This window comes from Ovis canadensis, chromosome 6 (genome assembly GCF_042477335.2).
Source record: "Ovis canadensis isolate MfBH-ARS-UI-01 breed Bighorn chromosome 6, ARS-UI_OviCan_v2, whole genome shotgun sequence".
Classification (NCBI taxonomy): Eukaryota; Metazoa; Chordata; class Mammalia; order Artiodactyla; family Bovidae; genus Ovis; species Ovis canadensis.
Window position 1 is genome coordinate 42,300,838 of NC_091250.1, and position 18,861 is coordinate 42,319,698.

General features: G+C 44.3%; 1 protein-coding gene across 1 annotated transcript in view; it reads left to right on the forward strand.

Annotated features, from left to right (window-relative positions):
* Positions 1-18,861, forward strand: part of TSPAN5 (tetraspanin 5) — a 183,407-nt gene that overhangs the window by 132,655 nt on the left and 31,891 nt on the right. Inside the window, exon 2 of the mRNA XM_069592986.1 lies at positions 15,865-15,915. Coding sequence (XP_069449087.1) covers positions 15,865-15,915 — 51 coding nt within the window. The remainder of the gene's footprint in view (positions 1-15,864; positions 15,916-18,861) is intronic.

Sequence of the window (18,861 nt, forward strand, 5' to 3'; positions counted from 1 at the left end):
AGTAAAAAATCTGCTGGATTGACTTAACACACAGATGACATGATCATTGCTTTTTGTTGTGAGCCTCTATGACCTTTAAGGAAGAGACTTTTTCCGTAACATTTTAAATTGCAATAATGATTTGTTCATTGGGTGCATAGTATACACAGAACACTTACCTTAACTTAGATCTTCTCACATCAGTCCTGTGAGGATGCTGTTACTACCACCATTTATGGGTGAGAAAACTGAGCTGTCCCCTTGTCCAGGGTCACATCTATCTCAGCCAGGGCCCAGATTTGAACCATGGTTTGTCATCAAAGGCCATGCTCATTTGATTGTGTTGCTATTCATGGCTCATCTGGTCCCGTTATACTATGCCTTTTAACTTGAGGAAAATGTGGTCTTAGTCTTTAAAAAAAATATTCCTATTTCCATATTCAATTTTTGCATTCATCTGGATTAATAAATCCTTTTATAGAAGCATGTTGATCTCTAGCACATTGTTTTATGTCTTCAAATCATTTTAATGTCTTGCAGCTTTGGTTCAGAGAACAAAAAAGTTGTGGGCATCTTTAAACCAGAGGAAATAGGTACAGCTTATTCACACATCACTTATGCTGTTGTTCATCTTGAAATGGTTCCAGACAATTCCAACAGAAAAGGAAAATTCCAGAGTGCACATACATGGATAGTTTCCAACGCAGTGCCTGTTGAGAACACAGTCTTCCATCCTGAAGCTGTGAATGATTCAGCTACAGCTTGTCCTGTATGTAAATTAATTTCCGAGAGTCTGTGTAATAAACTCTTCTATGAAAGAACATATAAAAGAGTGATTTGTCAAAACCCACTTCCCCTATTAAAAATACCTAACTAGAGAGACTGGGTTGATATTTAGTGGTTTATATGGGTCCTGTGTTAAGCCAATACTTTCCTCCTTAGTATGCAGTGCTGATGTTTCTGGTTGAAAAGAATCCATCCCATCTCTTTTTATGGTTTCATGAAAAGTTGGAAAGGGGAAAAACTGAGCTGAACATACAGAATAAATAGCTAAATGGTGCCGGCAGTCTGCCCTTTCGTTTTCAGACGTTCTCTCTCCCCATCCTTTGTGAGTCATTGAGCCAGTAGGACCTATCAAAGACGCCTCAGTGTATAGAGCGTTTTATGTGGGGCTTATTTGTCATCCACGGCAAAGGCCTAATTGCCTCCAGGCCGCCTTTCACATGATAATCAATGGATTTGTATCTCCTGGGTGTGCTCTATGTATTCTACATTCATCTCTCAAGATGCCTTAGGTTGTGATCAAATATAAAGCATCAGAAAGATGCTGTCAATCCAGTGAAAACATTAAGGGCATTTAAAACATGTACGTGGAAATGTAAAAAGAGCTTGAAATGAAGGCACCTACTATTACTCTTTTTTGTGCATATTTAATTGGATCAAAATTACAACATCTGCGATAGCTGTTAAGAAGGCTACATGGCAATTCTAGGGTGTAGCATGTTTCTCTGAGAACTTAGCATTTCAAAGGCCCACTGGGAGAAAATTCGAGTGCTGTTTTAATATGAACTAGTGGTTCTCCAAGGTGACTTCATGGATGCCTTTGTTACTGATGTTATCAATAAGATTTCATTTTATACATCCTGAATTCTAACAAGAGGTCAGTATACTCTGAATATGGTTTCCTATAGGGGTTTTGCCTAAGTGGGGTGGAAGGAGGCTGTGCAAGTGGGTGATGAGTGGGTGATGGAGGCGGAGAGGGTAGGCACCACCATTCCACTTGTTGTGTCTATAATGCCTGGAAAATTGGAGTTACACGCCCCTAGTGTTCTTTAACAATTATTTCTAACTAAGACACACGATTACTAAAATTCACCTGAAATACGCAGTTATTTCTTAGAAGAATTTTTAATACTTACAGTTAAATGAGAACATTTTTAAATGAAAGAATTATACATGGACTATAGCAAAAAGTTTTGTTCAGTAAGGGAGTCACTTTCCCCCCTGCCCCCACCAGAAAATGTGTAAATGTCACTATATTTCTCTGAGAAGAAAGGATATATATGTATATGTGTATTTGATTGTTTGTTTTTCTTTTTGCTGTGCCTCAAGGCTTCTGGTTTCTTAGTTCCCCAACTAGGGATTGAACCCAGGGCCCCGGCAGTGGAAGTGCTGAGCCCTAACCACTGGACTGCTAGGAAATTCCCAAGAAAGGATATTTTATGGAATAAGCAAACATTTTTTTTTAAAAAGCATGCTCTGCTTTTTGTGTGCTCACTTGTGCCTGACTGTAATCCCCTTGACTGTAGCCCACCAGGCTGCTCTGTCCATGGCATTTTCCAGACAAGAATACTGGAGTGTGTTGCCGTTTCCTTCTTCAGGCGATCTTCCCAACTGAGGGATCAAACCTGCATCTCTTGTGTCTTCTGCACTGCAGGTGGATTCTTTACATCTGTGCCTCCTGGGAAGCCCTTAAAAGGCATAACAAAAATTTTAAACACACAGATACACAGGCATAGGGAGTATTTGTATTAGTTTTTTTTTTTTAAGAATACCAGAAGTAACTGAGTTAATAGCTTCTCTGCCTTCTCAGCTCTGACCGAGCTGACTTCCAACATGGTAGACCAGGGCAAGCCTTGGGAACAGTCTGTTGGGGGAGGGGGAAACACCAGCCCTCCTGTAAAACAGTACCACTAAATGTCAAGAGCTGTGAGGGAGCCGAGATTGTACCCTACCCGCCAGCGAGCAAATTACCTACCTCACTGTCGTAGATGCTGGCAGATGCCAGACTCCTGGGTCAGAGATACAGGACACAATATTAGTAGCCAGTGTATCAACATTCTTCACTCTTTCCCTGCGCTCCACTTTCCACAGGGTGATGCGCAGCAGGCCAGCTGACACCTGTGCACATAATGAGCTGTGTAATAGGCTGGGAGCCCTGAATTTAGGGAACTCAAAACTTTTATAATGGGTCACAAGCCTGCTGCAGCCTTTGCAACGTTTCTGGGAACACTGTCTCCGTCTTCTAAGGCTGTCTGCTGCACACGTCTCTCGAAAAGAGAGTCTGTCACAAATGACTCACTTGTAATGCCAATCGATTCATAAGGAGTGCAGAAACTCAAGAAAATGATCTGCCAATATAAAATACTCTGGAAACAGACCCCAAATAAGCACAGATTCCATGAACAGCTCCTGTGCACTGACGTTTAAGGGCTGCATATGTTCCGACAACACAGCCAGTGGCAACAGCGTGCGTCTCACTAATTTTATCAGATGGGTGAAATGTGATATTTTAATTATATCCGGTATCTGGATCACATATCCTTTTCAAAACGTCTTCCCTTTCCTCGTGTTGGTCACTGCAGTCCTGTGTATCTAGAGCAGGAGTTGTTATTCTCCATCTATACTTGAGACCGTTGTCCAGTGACTTGACCAAATTCACACGCTAGTATGAAACCTGGGGTTTCCTGACACCCAGTCTGTTAGTCTTTGAGGCCCATTGCCTAACTCTTTCCCTTTTGTCTTTTACAAAGGCAGAGGGCATTACCGGCCATTATGGAGGTGAGCCCAGGCCAGTCCCAGGTTCCTTCCTGGCGGTCGCTGTCTCTCTCAGCTCATCTTGGGTCTTGCTCAGGCATCCTGCTGGGATTGTCTGGTGGTGGTGCCCCTGGCCTCCAATGGCAGGGACGAGTCTGAAATAAGGGAAGTGATCGTGTTGAATGTTTTCTTGTTGCTCTACGTTTTATTTCCAGTTTAGCTGAACACAAGCAGTCTCCACTGTGTCAGCTCTTTTGCTTAGCAGAGCAGCCCCATCAGCTTCCCTGGTGGCTCAGATGGTAAAGAATCCACCTGCAATGCAGGAGACCTGAGTTTGATCCCTGGGTTGGGAAGATCCTCCGGAGAAGGAAATGGCAACCTGCTCTAGTATTCTTGCCCAGAGAATCCCATGGACAGAGGAGCCTGGCGAGCTACAGTCCGTGGGGTTGCAAGAGTCGGATACAACTGAGCGGCTGACCCTTCACTTCAACATTTAATCACAAGTGGCAGACTTTTTATCTTTGCTTATGGGGGCAGCTGTCTGTCTTGGTCTCCTGCCGCCCCTCTGTCTATCTCTGCAATCCCCCCTCCAGTTCCCTCTGTGCACTTCACCATGAATCTTACTGTCCTCTGGGATGATGCCTTGGTCCTCTTCTCTACAGACTCTTTACATGGCCTTAACGATAACCACAGGAACAATTACTCATTGAGCAAATCCTGTGTGCCAGGCCCTTTTCAAAGCACATACATGCATTATTGCTTTCAGTCTCCCTCAGTGGGCCTATGAGACGGATATTGCTGTCTCCACATTTGGAGAGGAAGAAATAGAGAACTGAGAGGGTCAGCTGTTTGTCCGGGGTCACACAGTAAGTGATGGAGCTGGATTTCTCACCTGAGTGTGTGCTCTGTCCTCCTGGCCCTCATGTGACTATGCCAGGACACCTTAACTTGGATATCTGAGTCCATCTGAGTGGTAACATGTCTAAAACTGATTTCGCAAATTGATGTTTCTCCTAAAATCTTCTCCCTCACCCACATTCCTAACTTTGAGAAGGACAGTAGGCTATTAAGTTATTTCAGCTAAAATCCTGGGAATTTTCACAGATTCCTTTCTTTGTCATCTTCCACCACTAATTCACTCATTCACTCAACAAGTGTTTATTTAAGACCTACTGTGAAGCACGCATTGTTCTAAGTTTAGGGGGTACAGAAGGAGCTGGAAGAATCTCTGCTTCCATGGAAAAGTGTTTTTGTGGAAATCAGTATCCTCATTTTATGGATTTGGAAACTGAGGAATAGAGAGATTGAGTGACTTGTCCATATTGGCACATATTTAGGGTGGAAACCGAAGCGTTCTCGTTGAGAAAACCGTGATCTTGACCTTATACCCCGTGCTTCCTGTCACCATGTCCTGCAGAGTCTCCTCCTCCGTCTTTTGTCTTCACTTGACTGCCACTGCCTCTGCCTTTCGGGGCTCATGTCACCAGCATTACTGCAGGAACCTCCTTATCCATCTCACCTGCAGTCTCACCTCCCTTCTCTTTATTCTCGGTACTGTACTGGAATGATTTTTCCAAAATGCAGTCTGATCCCGTCATCGTCTCGCCAGAAACCCTTGGTTGGCTTCAAGTAGCTTAGTGGTGCCTTGGCCCCCAGGACACACACAGCCTACTTAGCAATGTCAGCCTTCACCAGGTACCACAATTAGCTGGAGTGCTGGTTAAGACAGGGCTTGCAGGGCCCCATTCCCAGAGTTGCTGAGGAGGTAGGCCTGGGACCCCCTGAGAATCTGCATTTCTGACAAGTCTGTGGAGCAGGACCCACACTGGGAGCCACTGCTGGCCCGGGGCCTGGCCTGATGTCTCTGCTCCAGCCCAGGCAGCACTTCTGGTTTCCTGAGGGACAGGCTGTTTCACGCTTTGTTCCTTTTGCACACACTGCTTCCTCTGCAGGAGACACTTCCTTTCTCCTTCCCTGTCACTTCCTAGGAAGCTTCCTCTGACCCCCCGCCCCGCACGGAGCCCAGGGCCTCCCCTCTTTCTGCGGCTCTGCATCTCTGGGCAGGTGCCATGCCATTCCATGTGCTTGAGTCTTGGATTTCCTTACCTGTTCCCACTTTCTGTCCCTCGACAGTTAGCTCTTTAAGAGACCATCTGTTATGCTTGTGACCTTCCTGTCCCTGGCATCTAGCATAGTGCCTGGTGTATATAGAAACTATGTATTTACTGAGGGAATTGAAATACATAATGCTACTTGTGCTTTTAAAAAAGAGTAATCCTATTTTAATTTTTCTCTGCATTTATCATTAAGCCTTGCCTCAGATGTTTCTTTAAAACTTTATGATGTTTCAACACAAAAACAGTGTAGATCGGAGAGTCTTAAACTTTTGAAGCTGCTGTTCGCTGGAGCTGCACTGCTTGGCTATTTAATGCAAACAGGAGCTTATTTCCACAAGGCTGATGTTTGTCTGCAGATAGCTTACTTCTCATACCTGTCATGTGAAATTCTTGAGTCCTTCGGTCCTCCTCAGCTTTCAGAACATCTGTGTGGTCTCTTCTTAGCCTTGGTTTTTATCTTATCAGAGAAGTATAGGTGGAGTATCCAGGCAGTATAAGCCTGGCTTTGACCAAGACGAAGATCAGTGGTCTGTAACCTTGCAGGATCCATGTTTCCATACAGAACTGCACAATCCCCTGTGTTCCTTTCTGTGTGCGTGAATTGCCTGAGAGACTTCCAAGAGGAATATGGGTTATATGGCCTGCAGAGCCCTCCCTGCCTTTCTCTCCCTTCCCATCTCAGATTACTGAGAAACTGAAATTGCACTAGTTCTTGCCAAAATGTTAAGCTCCAAACTCTTAACAAAGGAATTTGTGAATGAGATTGTCCCTGGACTGTAGATGTTTCTTCAAGAGGTGCTCTGGCTGTCTCCTGGTGCAGAGTGAGTTCAAAGGCAGAGAGAGCCCTGCCCTCCTCTCTGGGAAGACAAGAGGAGAAAACACAGATCTATAATGCTTGGGAACCACATCTCTGCCTGGGAACCATTTCTGGGGTTCTGGCTGTATCATTCTGCTTTCAAAATTCAATCAGCAAGCAGAAGGTGGCCCTTTCTCTGAGGAAGAACATGGCTGAATCACGTGTAGCTTCTCACACCAGGTCACAACAGCTTTCCCGGTAGTTCAGAGCCACCAGAGTCTGTCCTCAGCTATGGGGAAAAGCACCCTCCACCAGATCATTGTTAGTCTCTGGAGCCCCATCGTGCTCATGCCTGTCCCACACACTTAATTGTTTATAGCCAGCTTGTCACAAGACTAAGTGTGAGGGAAACTGGTCTCTTATTTCTGTCTTAGGACCCTCTTGGTAGCAAGTAACAGGAAGCTCCCAAAGTAACTTGAGTCAGGATGGGAGGAGGAGATGTCCAGTAGGGACCCAGGGGCATCGCGTGGAACTCAGAATCAGGACATGTGGCCAGGGTGCTGGGGATGAGGAGTGGGGAGTGGGCAGGAACAGAAGCCCCTTTTTCTGTTTCTGTATCTGCATGCTCCCTCCATAGCAGCCCAGTCTATTCCAGCCTAAGGGGGACTGAAGCTGACAAAAATCACCATGTCCAACACTTGATTTCTGGGCAAGAGAGACTCTGGGCTCATATTGAATAAACAGCTCTTTCTGAGACACAGGCCCACTGCAGTCTGCTGCTCAGTCTATAGAGGGTGGAGATGGGGTGGGCCCTCCTTTGCATACGTGACTGCAGGGGCCCACCCTTGAGGAGGGTGGCCAGTTTTCATAAAAGGGGGATGTAGATGGAGATGTTGCCCCAGTCAATATTACTTAAATTTTTTTTAGATTTTTTTTTTAAACGTAGACCGTTTTGAAAGTCTTTATTGGATGTTACTTCTGTTTTATGCTTTGATTTTTCGGCCATAGGACATGTAGGGTCTTAACCTCCTGACCAGGTTTTGAACCCATAGCCTCTGCATTGGAGGGCAAAGTCCCAACCTCTGGACTGCCAGAAAAGTCCCGATATTGGTTATAATTTATATTCCACATTCTTCCCCAAAGATTCCGTTTTTAAGGATGGATATAAAGGAACGAAAACAAATCATGAAGGGTATAAAGTAAAAGTGAAGAGTGATAAGCTTAAGGACGATGCATTGAGAAGCCCTGATGGGGAGAAACTTCCTATAATGTGGGGTTTCAGAACTAGCAGGTTTTGAAGTTCTGATGCCGGTGACTCTCAGTATTCGTGAACGAGACTGACGAGACAGGAAAGAGGAAAGACTCGAGGTTAAACTCAGTCTCGGTGTCCTGACTGGAGTGTTTCTTGTAAACGCGCAGGGGTACTTGTAGGCACTGTTCCTGGAAGGAGCCTCCCGCCTGCGCAGAGGAAGGAGATGATTCATTGGAGGCAGGTGTTCCTGCCCCTTAAATAGGCACATGCCGTGCTGTTAACACAGCCCCCATCACTCCCAGAGTCTGACCTCGGGCCACGTGGCACCTTTTCAGCCCTGTGTGTGTAAATGTCAGGTAAGGGTCCACGTGCGAGAGGTGCGCAGCTGAGAAGAGGGGCTGCTGGTCACTGAACGAGGATGCTTTCTCATCCTTGGAGGAGGCAGGACTGCACCTAGAGGAAGCAGGGGTCACCCTGACCTGGCCTAGGTCTGGGGAGAGGAGGCGGTGGCTGAGAAAGGACTGAGGATGGGGAGGGAACTGACATGTAGGGAGTGCCAACTATTCCAGGCATGTGAGTCGAGTTTGAGTCACCCAGTCCTTACACTGGCACGTTGACCCTTGAAGTTGCTCTCTTTCCTCAGGGGCCCTTAGTATCTCTGTTTGACACATTAGGACCAGGGGGCTCTGGGAAATCAGGAAACCCTCCTGTGGTTCTGTCTGTCTCCTGGAGAAACCAGTCACCGCCACGGCCTTCAGAGCCTAACCAGTGTGGCCCCCGTTCCTCCATTAAACCTGGACACCTTAGCTCAGGCCCTTAGCCAGGCTGCTGCTTTGCCTGGAACTCTGTTCCCTGACACCTATCAGCCAGCTCCTTCATGTCCCTCGTGTCTTTGCTTACGTGACTTTCTTGGTGGAGACTCGCTCCATTTCAGCGTCACAACAGCTCACTCCTCCCTGGAGCACACCTCACTCCCCCGTGCTGTTCTCTTTTCCTGCAGAGCTTCTCGTCTTCTGCAGCTGTACGTGATCTAACTCATGTATGCTGCTTTTCAGTGTCTTTCGTTCCCCACATGGCCTGATGAGAATGTCAGCTGCAAGAGCAGGCACATTTGTCTGTTTCACTTCCCAGTGGTAATTATCCAGGGCCCCTAGAGGGCTACCTGGCTCATAGCAGATGCTCAGTAAATGTGTGCTGAACAAACAAGGAGCCTTTCCGAGGTCACGAAACCACAAGCCCAGCTCTGGCTGGGCTTCTTCCAGCTGCGTATGTTCAGTCTGCATGAGGAGGCCGCGAGGGCAAAGTGAAGGGAGAGGTGGACCCTGGTTCAGATGGGAAATATCCTGTTTACAAGTCTGGACTTTATCTGCCATGCCATCTTATCATGAGGATTCTGGACACTTTGAATGTACAAACTGGGACATGGGGACCCAGTGGCAAAATTGGGATTGCCTTTCTGCATATTGAATTTTCCACCAACCCGTGTTTATACTCCTCTGACATGGCAAGAATTATGCCCAAAGGCGTTTTATTCCTGCGTCAGCCCTTGTTTGATAGAGACAATATAGATTTTGTTAACAGAAGTATTTAACACACTTGTGTGGACTGCTCCGCTCATCCATCCCGCCAGACCTGGAGTCTGGGTCAGACTTAGGTATCAGAAAAACATCTTCATAAAACATACACGTGCTCCGGGAAAATACACCTCTTCTTTCCCTTTCCTCTCTTCTGTGCCAAAGGTTTTAAAATGCATCTCTCCTGTTTATTCAGGCACAGCTTATGATTTTTAAAAACAACATCCTCAGAATGATTAAGGATTCAAAGTTCTTTCCATTGTTATTTAGGATGATATTTTCCAGGTTCCAGTTAGGTGAGAAAATTGACCTGATTTTTATTTTCCCCTATTGTGTTTACCTTGCTGCATTGTTATTTTGAGTCTGTTGATAGGGTGCCAGACAGATGTCATTGTTATTTTTTAAGCAAAGAGGATCAAAAATGTCCATTTAAGAACTGCCTGTGGGGGGAATAAAAAAGAATTGCCTGTGAACTTTAACATACAGCTTTACATAACTGCTTCCTTTTATGAATAAAAGTTGTAGGAGGTGGTGGACATGTATACAGGTTTTAAATAATTTATTTTTTAGAAGTATGCAAGCTGAAACTTACTTCAAAGAGAATTCACAGAGCAGCCAAAATACCCATGAAAGAAAACTGTCCTTCAGAAATGCTGCCACATCTCAAGCTAGTTATGAAATTGACACCCGAGCATTATTTCTGTCAGAGAGGACATAAGATAGATTTAGAGGAGCCATAGTCTCCATTTAAAAAATGTCAGAAACACATGCGTTATCCTTAATATTATACTTCCCTGTCCTTCACCCTTAACCCCACGCCATCCTGTCACCATATCCAGGCATCTCTGAAGATGCCAGTTTTATTTCCAAATGCTCTCGATTCCATGTGCCTCTTCAGTACATTTCAGTCCAGGATGCAGTTGGGTCTTATCTGCACGACCAAAGCTCTCTCCTAGCTGCTATGCATCTGCTCTGAACTCTCAGCTTAACTTTTCTGCAACTCAGGTCATTTTCCCAAAGACCAAATCTGATAAAAACCTGCTTTCTCGCCGCATCTCAGCCAACTGCGTACATACAGCCCTGCGTGTCTTCCTGTCACTCTTAGGGTGAGGACTGGATTCCTTAGTGTGACTTACGAGACCCTGCGTAGGCTGGTCCTGCTGACCTCTCTCGTTGCACACCTGCCGTACCTCCCTGCTTCCCCCCTTGTCTGTGCACCTGGCATACCAGTCACCTGTAGACCCTTTACTTGCTGTGCTTCTCTCAGCCCAGGGCCTTTGCACATTCTCTCCCCTCTACCTGAATCATTCTGCCTGCTTTTCTTTACCAGTTAACGTCTTCTCATCTGGCAGACCTCAGTTCCTGCATCGCTTGCTTAGGGAAGCCTTCCTGGACTGGCTTCCCCGGTGGTTCAGCAGTAAAGAATCCAGCTGCCAGGGCAGGGCATGTGGGTTCAGTCCCTAGGCTGGGAAGATCCATCCTCTGGAGGAGGAAATGGCAACCCACTCCAGTATTCTTACCTGGAAAATTCCATGGACAGAGGAGCCTGGTGGGCTGCAGTCTGGGGTCGTGAAGAGTCGGACACGACCGGGCATACTCGCACTTTCTGAACTACTATTCTAGGTCAGGTCTCCCTCTTCATTTGTGTTGGTCTTGTGTTCCTCTCCTTTAGAGCACCGTCAAGGGTGATTTTGTCTTTTACACATTATTTGGTAAAGATGTATCTTTCTATCTAGACTTTAAGATCTCTGGAAACAGGGACTATGTCTGTTTTCGTACCTACATTTATCACAAGATAAAAGCAGTGCCTAGCACAAGGTAGGAACTCGAAAAACGTTTGTTGAAGGTTGTAGATGGATGAGTGAGTGGCTTCTCAAAGCACCCGTTGCTGTGCTAAGCAGCACAGTGGAACACCGGTCCCTTTCTGGTATGTCGGGAGCTCAGCAAGGACAAAAACAGCAGATGGAGGAAGAGGAAAGGGGGCAGGGGTGACCTTCCTGGCAGAGAAGCCTCATCGTCCGAGTCCCGTCGCAGGGCCACTGTCCTCTCCAGCTTTCCTCGAGGATCAGCTCTGCTGGCTCTTGTCCTGCGAAGCCTGGTGGGCTTCCATGCACACGCGCCTCTCTGTTTCTACCCACGTGCTGTTCTCATGCCTAGTCAGGAAAACATGCTTTGCTTTGAATACCTAGAAATTAAAGAAGTACTTTTGAGACTTAAAACATGAGTTTCAGTATCATTCTCCATCCTTTGTTTGGCTGAACAGACATTTTATGCACCTTAGCAAAGTATAATACTATAATAGTCTGGAGCTTGGACCGAGGAGTCAAGTTGCCTGAGCAGCCCAGCTCAGGCACCTATGTAATCTTGGGAGATGTACTCCATGTGTCTAAGTCTCAGTTTCCTTATCTGTAAAACGGGGATAATATTTCTACTGCATGGTATTGTCGTGGTATACTTTAGAACAGCACTGTCCAATAGTAATATAGTGCAAGCCACATATATAATTTAAATTAAATGTTCCACTAGCTGTATTTTTTTTAAAATCTATTAAATAAGCTTCATGGATACATTATACAGCACAGGGAAATATAACCATGATTTTGTAACTTTAAACTGAGTATAATCTATAAAAAATATTAAGTCACTATGTGGTGCATCTGAAACTAATATGATCTTATAAATCAACTACTTCAATAAAGAGTAAAATAAGAGAAGTTAACTTTTTAATATATTTAACCCAATATAGCTGAAGTATTATCATTTCAATGTGTAATCAAAAATAAAGCAGCTGTAAAAAAATAAGTCATAAAAAAGAATGAAATAATGCCATTTGCAGCAACATGGATGGACCCAGAGATTGTCATACTGAGTGAAGCAAATCAGACAAATATCACGTGATATTACTTTAATGTGGAATCTAAAAAAATGAGACAAACAATATACAAAACAGAAACTCACAGAAGTAGAAAACAAACTTATGGTTACAAGAAAGGAAAGGTGGGGGTGAATAAATTAGGAATTTGAGATTAATAGATATGTACTACATATTTAAAATAGATAAACAACAAGGACGTATCATATAACACAGGGAACTACGACATCTTAGAATAACTTATAGTGGAAAAGAATCTGAAAAAGACTAGATATATGGATATATATGTATTACTGAATCACATTGCTGTATGCCTGAAACTCAGACAACGTTGTAAGTCATCTATACTCCAGTTAAAAATAAATAAGCAGCTGTTAATGGGAACTGTTACATTCTTCAGAATGTTAAGTCTTTTAAAGCCAGAGTATATTTCACACCTACTAGCACATCTCACTTTGAACTGACCATGTTTCAAGTGCCCAGTGCCTGGGAGCCTGCTGTGTTAGGCACTGCTGTTTTAACTCATTCATATAAAACAAGTACTTAGTATGGTGCTTAGTTCATAATTAGCATTTGACAAATGTTGGCAAAATTAATATTCATTTTAAAACATCAAAGTTGGATAGACAAACATTTGACTGTGTGTTTGCATATATTGCCACATGGGAGGATGCCTCAGATCTGGTCTTGTTTCTATTTCAAAGGAATAAAGAATTGGCTTTAATGTTCTCATTTGTTCCCTGTAAAGTGGCCTTTGGGTTTCAGAACAAGGTCAATTTGGGGGTTTATGGTCGCCTTTTCTTCTGGAGGTGGGAAAGGGGAAACTCGGTGTCCTTCAAGTGCTACGTGCCTATGTCTGTTTTTTTGGCTCTTCCCTGTTTAATTGTTGGAGCTGGAACAACTTGATTTTAAAAGAAAACACATGGGCCGAGAGTCATTGGGAGGATGCTTGCTGATGATGGAGCCGTAGAGCTATGTATGGGCTGAGGTCCCAGCCCCACACCACTCGCTTAGCGGTTGAGTGCTTTCCTAGACTTCAGATTCAGTGTCTTTCTCCAAATCCTCAAACCTTGTTTGGGAGGTCACAGTTAAGGCAGGAAATATTGGAGCAAAATTGTAAAGGAAATTGTCTTTCAGTCTTCTTCAGATCCTGATTTTTTTTTTTCTCTCTCTTCTTTGTCAAAAATGTTGTTTCCAATCTGTTTATATGATTTGGGAAAGAAAAAGATTTTTCAAAGGGACAAATAATCTTTCTTTTTCAAAGAAAAAGATTATTCAAAGAGGGGAAAGTTGACTCCCCACTGAATTTCTGTTTTCTGTGTTACTCTGTTGTTATCACCAGCATGGGGAATGTCTGGTCTACGACCAGTTCATGTGAAGGCAAAATTCTCATCTCTTTTTACCCTCTCAACTTCCCATTGCTTCCTTGGGTGGGTCCTCATCATATCCCATGTACTTCTAATCTGAATGTATCGACTTTCTGTCCCACAGAGGAAAATGGGGACTTATCACTACTGGTAAGAACACGAACGTTGGTGTTACATTCATGTTGGTCCAAATCTCTGCTTCTCCACTCAGAAGCTCTGTGCCTCTGAGCAAATTGATCTTTCTTAAAATGGAGTTAATAATAATGCCTCCTTCAGAATAAACAGTTGTGATGCTTAAGAGAGACATGGCATATAAAAAGCACTAGGCACGGTGCCTGACACGTAATAAAGAGAAGTTAATGTTAGCAGTGAGGCAGGGGACCTCAGCGATGACCTGTCTGCTCTCCTCAGCAAGAGGGACGGTAGGCCATGTCACAGCATCCCAGCATTGCTCGTGATGACACTGGGACTCACTGCATCAGGGGAGTGACTGCCTTTGTCCGCAAAGTGCTTTAACATGAGAAAGTCTCGGATTTCCCTGGGCTGAGTTTGATGTCAGTAAGGATGGAGGTCTAATGGTCTCCCGTGTGTGCAGTCGTCTCTGTTACCTACTGTGCTGGGACCTATGAAAATGAGAGTGACATGCTGAGTGGCATTATTTTTGTACTATAGAGACCCAGAAACATTTTGAGTCATTTGAGAGGCTGGTGCATTTGTGGCTTCCGATAGGAACTGTAAAGTGAAATAGCATTCTGATCAGGGCACTAGAGAGGCTGAGCATACTGGTTTTTTGTTGGCATGCTGAAAATACATTTTTCTAAATGTTCTCAGACTTCCGTGACCAAGGGTAGCTTGGAAGAAGGGGTCCTTCGGTTTTGCTCCATCAGGGCCGCGGTGCTGAGCTTTTCTGTGTAGGAACTCAGAATGCATCAGTATCACTGCAGTGTCAGATAATTGTCCAGGGTCTCGGAAGTTCTGCTTATAAAAACACCACCACCTTTTCCGAGCAGTCACTCCTCTGTGTTATTTTCCGTTCCCTCTGCTCCTGCTGTTTTCCCAGCCCCTTTTTGGATTTATTAGCCATTGCCTACAAAATGTCAGTAACTCCCCGCTGCGAATGGCAAAGACCTCGCCAGGTGGACCCTTCTCAGATTTCCCTGAAACTGGAGAGAGTAACCACCCTCACTCTCATTTTCTCCACGGCTCCCTCTCAGTGGACAGCTTCCCTGACGTTTAACTTGATCAAGATGTTAGTAAAATAAATAGCGTGCGCCATGACCCTCAGTCTCAACCTGCCCACCCTCTTTTCACCTCATTGTTTGGAGAGGAAACTCAGAGTTGCTGTGGATAATCAAGACGAGGACTAAGATGTGTCTTTCCTTGTGGCCAGTTACACCCAGTCCTGATCACTGAGCTCTGAGTGGGTAGACAGCCATGTGCTATGTGTTACCAAACCTGTGGAACTCCGGTTATAAGACACACTATTATTTGAGGTACAGTCAAGGGGGGAGAAAAAGCAATTAAACTGAGACACCATCATTTTTAAGACACATCCCAATTTCAGAGATGTTAAAGTGTGCTGGAAAAATGTGTCTCTTAAAGGAGATGGAATGCTGTGAGAACTGATTCAAACGAACTATCCCCCTGGTTACTTTTGCTCCTCTCTCTCGCCCCATACTCAACGCAGCTGATGGATGGCTGAGTCCATGTATTTTCAGCTCAACCTTGCATGTTATTTGTGTGCTCTGTGTTATGCATGAAGTTATAGCTCTGAATTTAGGCCAAGTCATGAAAGCCCTTTCAACTACAATGTAAGTATTATAAGTTTCTGACTAAGATTCCAGGTGTTCTCTTTGGGTCATCCTGGACTTGATAAGGGTCCTGTTCCCTTTTGAAGGGGTGATAAAGAGTTGACTGAGGGACACTGGGCGTTTCTGCAGGCCCTCCCTGCCCTAGCCCATTCATGATGGCATGATGGCAAGGAGAAAATCTCCAACTCTGCTAAATTCATGCCCCTAGTTCTTTGTTTTCTAATGACATCATGCTTAGGTTTATGGGGTACTCACTGCTTCCTCTCCAGTCCAGAAAGGCAGCATCAGACATTACTGATGACTTTAATTTTATTCAAGATTCTACCTAATTATTATTCTTTATAATCTGAATGACTTCTAAGCAAGTGCTGTTCTTAATGCGGTAATAATTTTATCAAGGGGATGGTGGTATTTCTTTTCCTGTTGAAGACCATTAGATTTTAGAGAAAACTTTCTCAGCAGATAAAGTAACCCCAAAAAAGTGATTGAAACTTTGTTTGTACTAGTAAAAATATGGCATTTTCTCTCATACTTACACCATTTTCTTGCTTTCTTTCAGTTTTTGGGAATAGCATTTCTTGGAATCGGACTCTGGGCGTGGAATGAAAAAGTAAGTCAAACATCATTAAAATACACACATTTTGTTTGTAAGAAGCTGCATGTTATATGCTGTCTCTTTTTCCTCTTTGATGACTGCCAAGTGTATGGAAACATGGCTCTTTAACGAAAAAGTACCCCCCCAAAATAATGTCACAGTTCAAAGACTCAAGAATGGAGCCTAAATTGGTCATTGCACCAAAATAATTACAGAAGTAACAACACATGTGCATAACACAGAATGTGTAATTGGAATTTTATCAGTTAGCTGGAGAGACATGTTCCCATGGAACAGGGCCTCACTCTGGCATAAGAATTTCAATAATGCATATAAATAATACTGACAATACTAAATAAGCACCTGGAGCCTTTTTTTCCTCTTTTACTTTTTTAAAAACCCTTTGGAAGATTATTCAAGCCATGAAGATTATATTTGAGTGTGAACATTATGTGCGTGTGGTACGTATGGAAGAAACTAGATACAATTCATGTTTGAAAAGCAGATAAACTTATCAGTGTTGCTCAAGAGTGTGAACACTTGTGTGCTGATTGGAAATGTTAAGGAATATCCAAACTTTGTCATCAAATATCGCACAGTAAAAGAATAAATCTGGATCTATGGAGAAGGCTATATGAAGACACAGTGTTCTGGGTGGTTTATTATGTAAATAACATCCTCACGACAACACTGCCCTGTGTCCATTCCTCCACTTCCCTTCCCATCCATACCTTTTAAGTTTTTTGCTGCAGCTTCTCCTTCTGACGCCAAGCAGTGGAATTAAAATATAAATACATACTCCTTTTTTCTTCCTTCTTTGGACATGAGATCATTGGCAGCATTTTATCTGTTCTGGTATTTGGCTACACAGTAAAGCTTTATCATCCCCCACCTATGAGAGTAAGGGAGTGCATGGATTGGTTAAAAGTTGTAAACTAAGACGTTAGCTGAAAATTTCCCAGAAGACCATTCTCTTATCACATTGACATTTCACCCTCGGAGCTTGACCAAGGCCTGGAGTCAGGCATTCCTTTGAAGTGGTCTATGTATTAGGAAAGGAGAGAAAAACTAAGAAAGTCCAGCAAACAAAAGCCCTTCAGCTGCAAGAAGGCATTTCCACAAGTAAAACAATGTTTAGATAGATTGTATCCAGTAAAACTCAAAGTAAATCCAGAGTTTTGAAATTGAACCGCCGTCTGTTTATTTTCAGAATACTTGTACAGATTGTGAAATGTTTATGGAAAATGAACCACCTTCCAGCAACCTTATGAGGAAGAGTGGTGACTATACGTCAAGGGAAACAAATTAAGTTCCAAAAACAGAATTTTATCTCCAGAAACTTTTCTGTTGAATAACTGACCTTCTTTTGGATTATGATCAGTTTCTGTGTTGATCCCTTTATAAGCCTGAAGGTTTGTACTGGTGGAATCTCAGAAATTCCACTTTTAGAAGCCCTCTGTTTGGTTCAGGGCCAGATCTTATAGCTTTGTATAACTCTCCTTTAATCAGTCTATTTCTATCTGCTCTGAAAAGATGCTGGAAGGCATTATATGAACTAATTGTCTGTTCTAGCAATAAGCAGACAATATGTTGTTTTGAAGGTTTTTCTCTTTGTGAAAAATAATTATCCTTTTGTCTCATCAGTCGCCCTGATGTCTCTTCTTTGATAAAATCACAAAATTCTAAAACCGACAGTATCATACAAATATCAGAGCAAGGGGATGATGTGGTCTCTAGGGAGGGATGAAATAACAGTTCCCTCCTTTTTCAGGGCTGGTATCAGCAAAGGGAAGGCTTCTCTGCAGAGCTGGAGTTACCTGGCCGGGGTTGCCCAGCTACTGTGTAGCAGGACTCTGTGAGCTGGGACTACGCGGAGGTAGCGGAGGGTACAGGACATGTGACAGCTCAGTATGGTGCACACTGGCCATGTGTTTGGGCCCTGAGTCTGGGGGTGAGGATGCTGCAGCAAATGCTGCTGAGTCCCTGTCCCGTGGGGCTTGTTTTTAGTGGGGGCACCAGCAGTTAACTAGCCAGGAACACGTGTGCAGGTGTGGATGAGTGCTGAGAAACGCAAGGTATAGAGTAAGGGCTGCTTAGAGTGGTGGGGAAGAGGTCTCTCTTACTTTTTATTAATTTATTTTTGGCTGTGTTAGGTCTTTATCGCTGTGCGGGCTTTTCTCTAGTTGTGGTGAGTGGGGCCACTCTGCAATTGCAGTGCCGTGGCCTCTCTGGTGGAGCACAGGCTCTAGGGCGCACGGGCTGCAGAAGTTGCAGCTTGTGGGCTTCGTAGTTATGGTGCCTGGGCTTTAGAGCGCAGGCTCAGTAGTTGTGGGGCATGGATTTAGTTGCATGAGGAATCTTCCTGGACCAGGGATCAAACCTGTTTCTCTTGTTTTGGCAGGTGGATTCTTTACCAGTGAGCCACCAAGGAAACCCCAAAAGGGATCTCTTTTAGATAGAGCACTTGGGAATGGCCTCCCTGACAAGAGGGCACTGGAGCAGAGACCTGGATGAAGTAAAGAGCGGTCTGCAGAGCACTGGGGGAGTAGCAAGTCCAGTGGCCCTGAGTCAGGCACGTAGCGATTCCGAGGAACAGAAAGAATGCCAGTAGAAAGGGAGAGCTAGATATAAGGCAGGTGGCCAGAGAGGCAGGCAGAGCCAGGAGGGGCAGGGGCCTGTAGAGGCCCGGGCATTAAGGGAGTGTCCTAATCTGGCTTTTGTTTTAAGATCACTCTGGTTGCCATGAGGGGAAAAAAAAAAAAAAAAAGCACAGCTCTGGGCTGAAAGACCAGAGTTCAATACTGACTCCTTCCTTTGCTGTCAGCGTGACTTTGGGCACGTGGTTTAGCGTCTCTGGGTACCCTTCCCTGGTTTATCGAGTCAGCTTGTAGGGTTGCTGTGAGGATGAAGTGGGGTGGCTCCCCACACTGAGCCTGGTGTAAGGTACATGCTTTCTGGGAC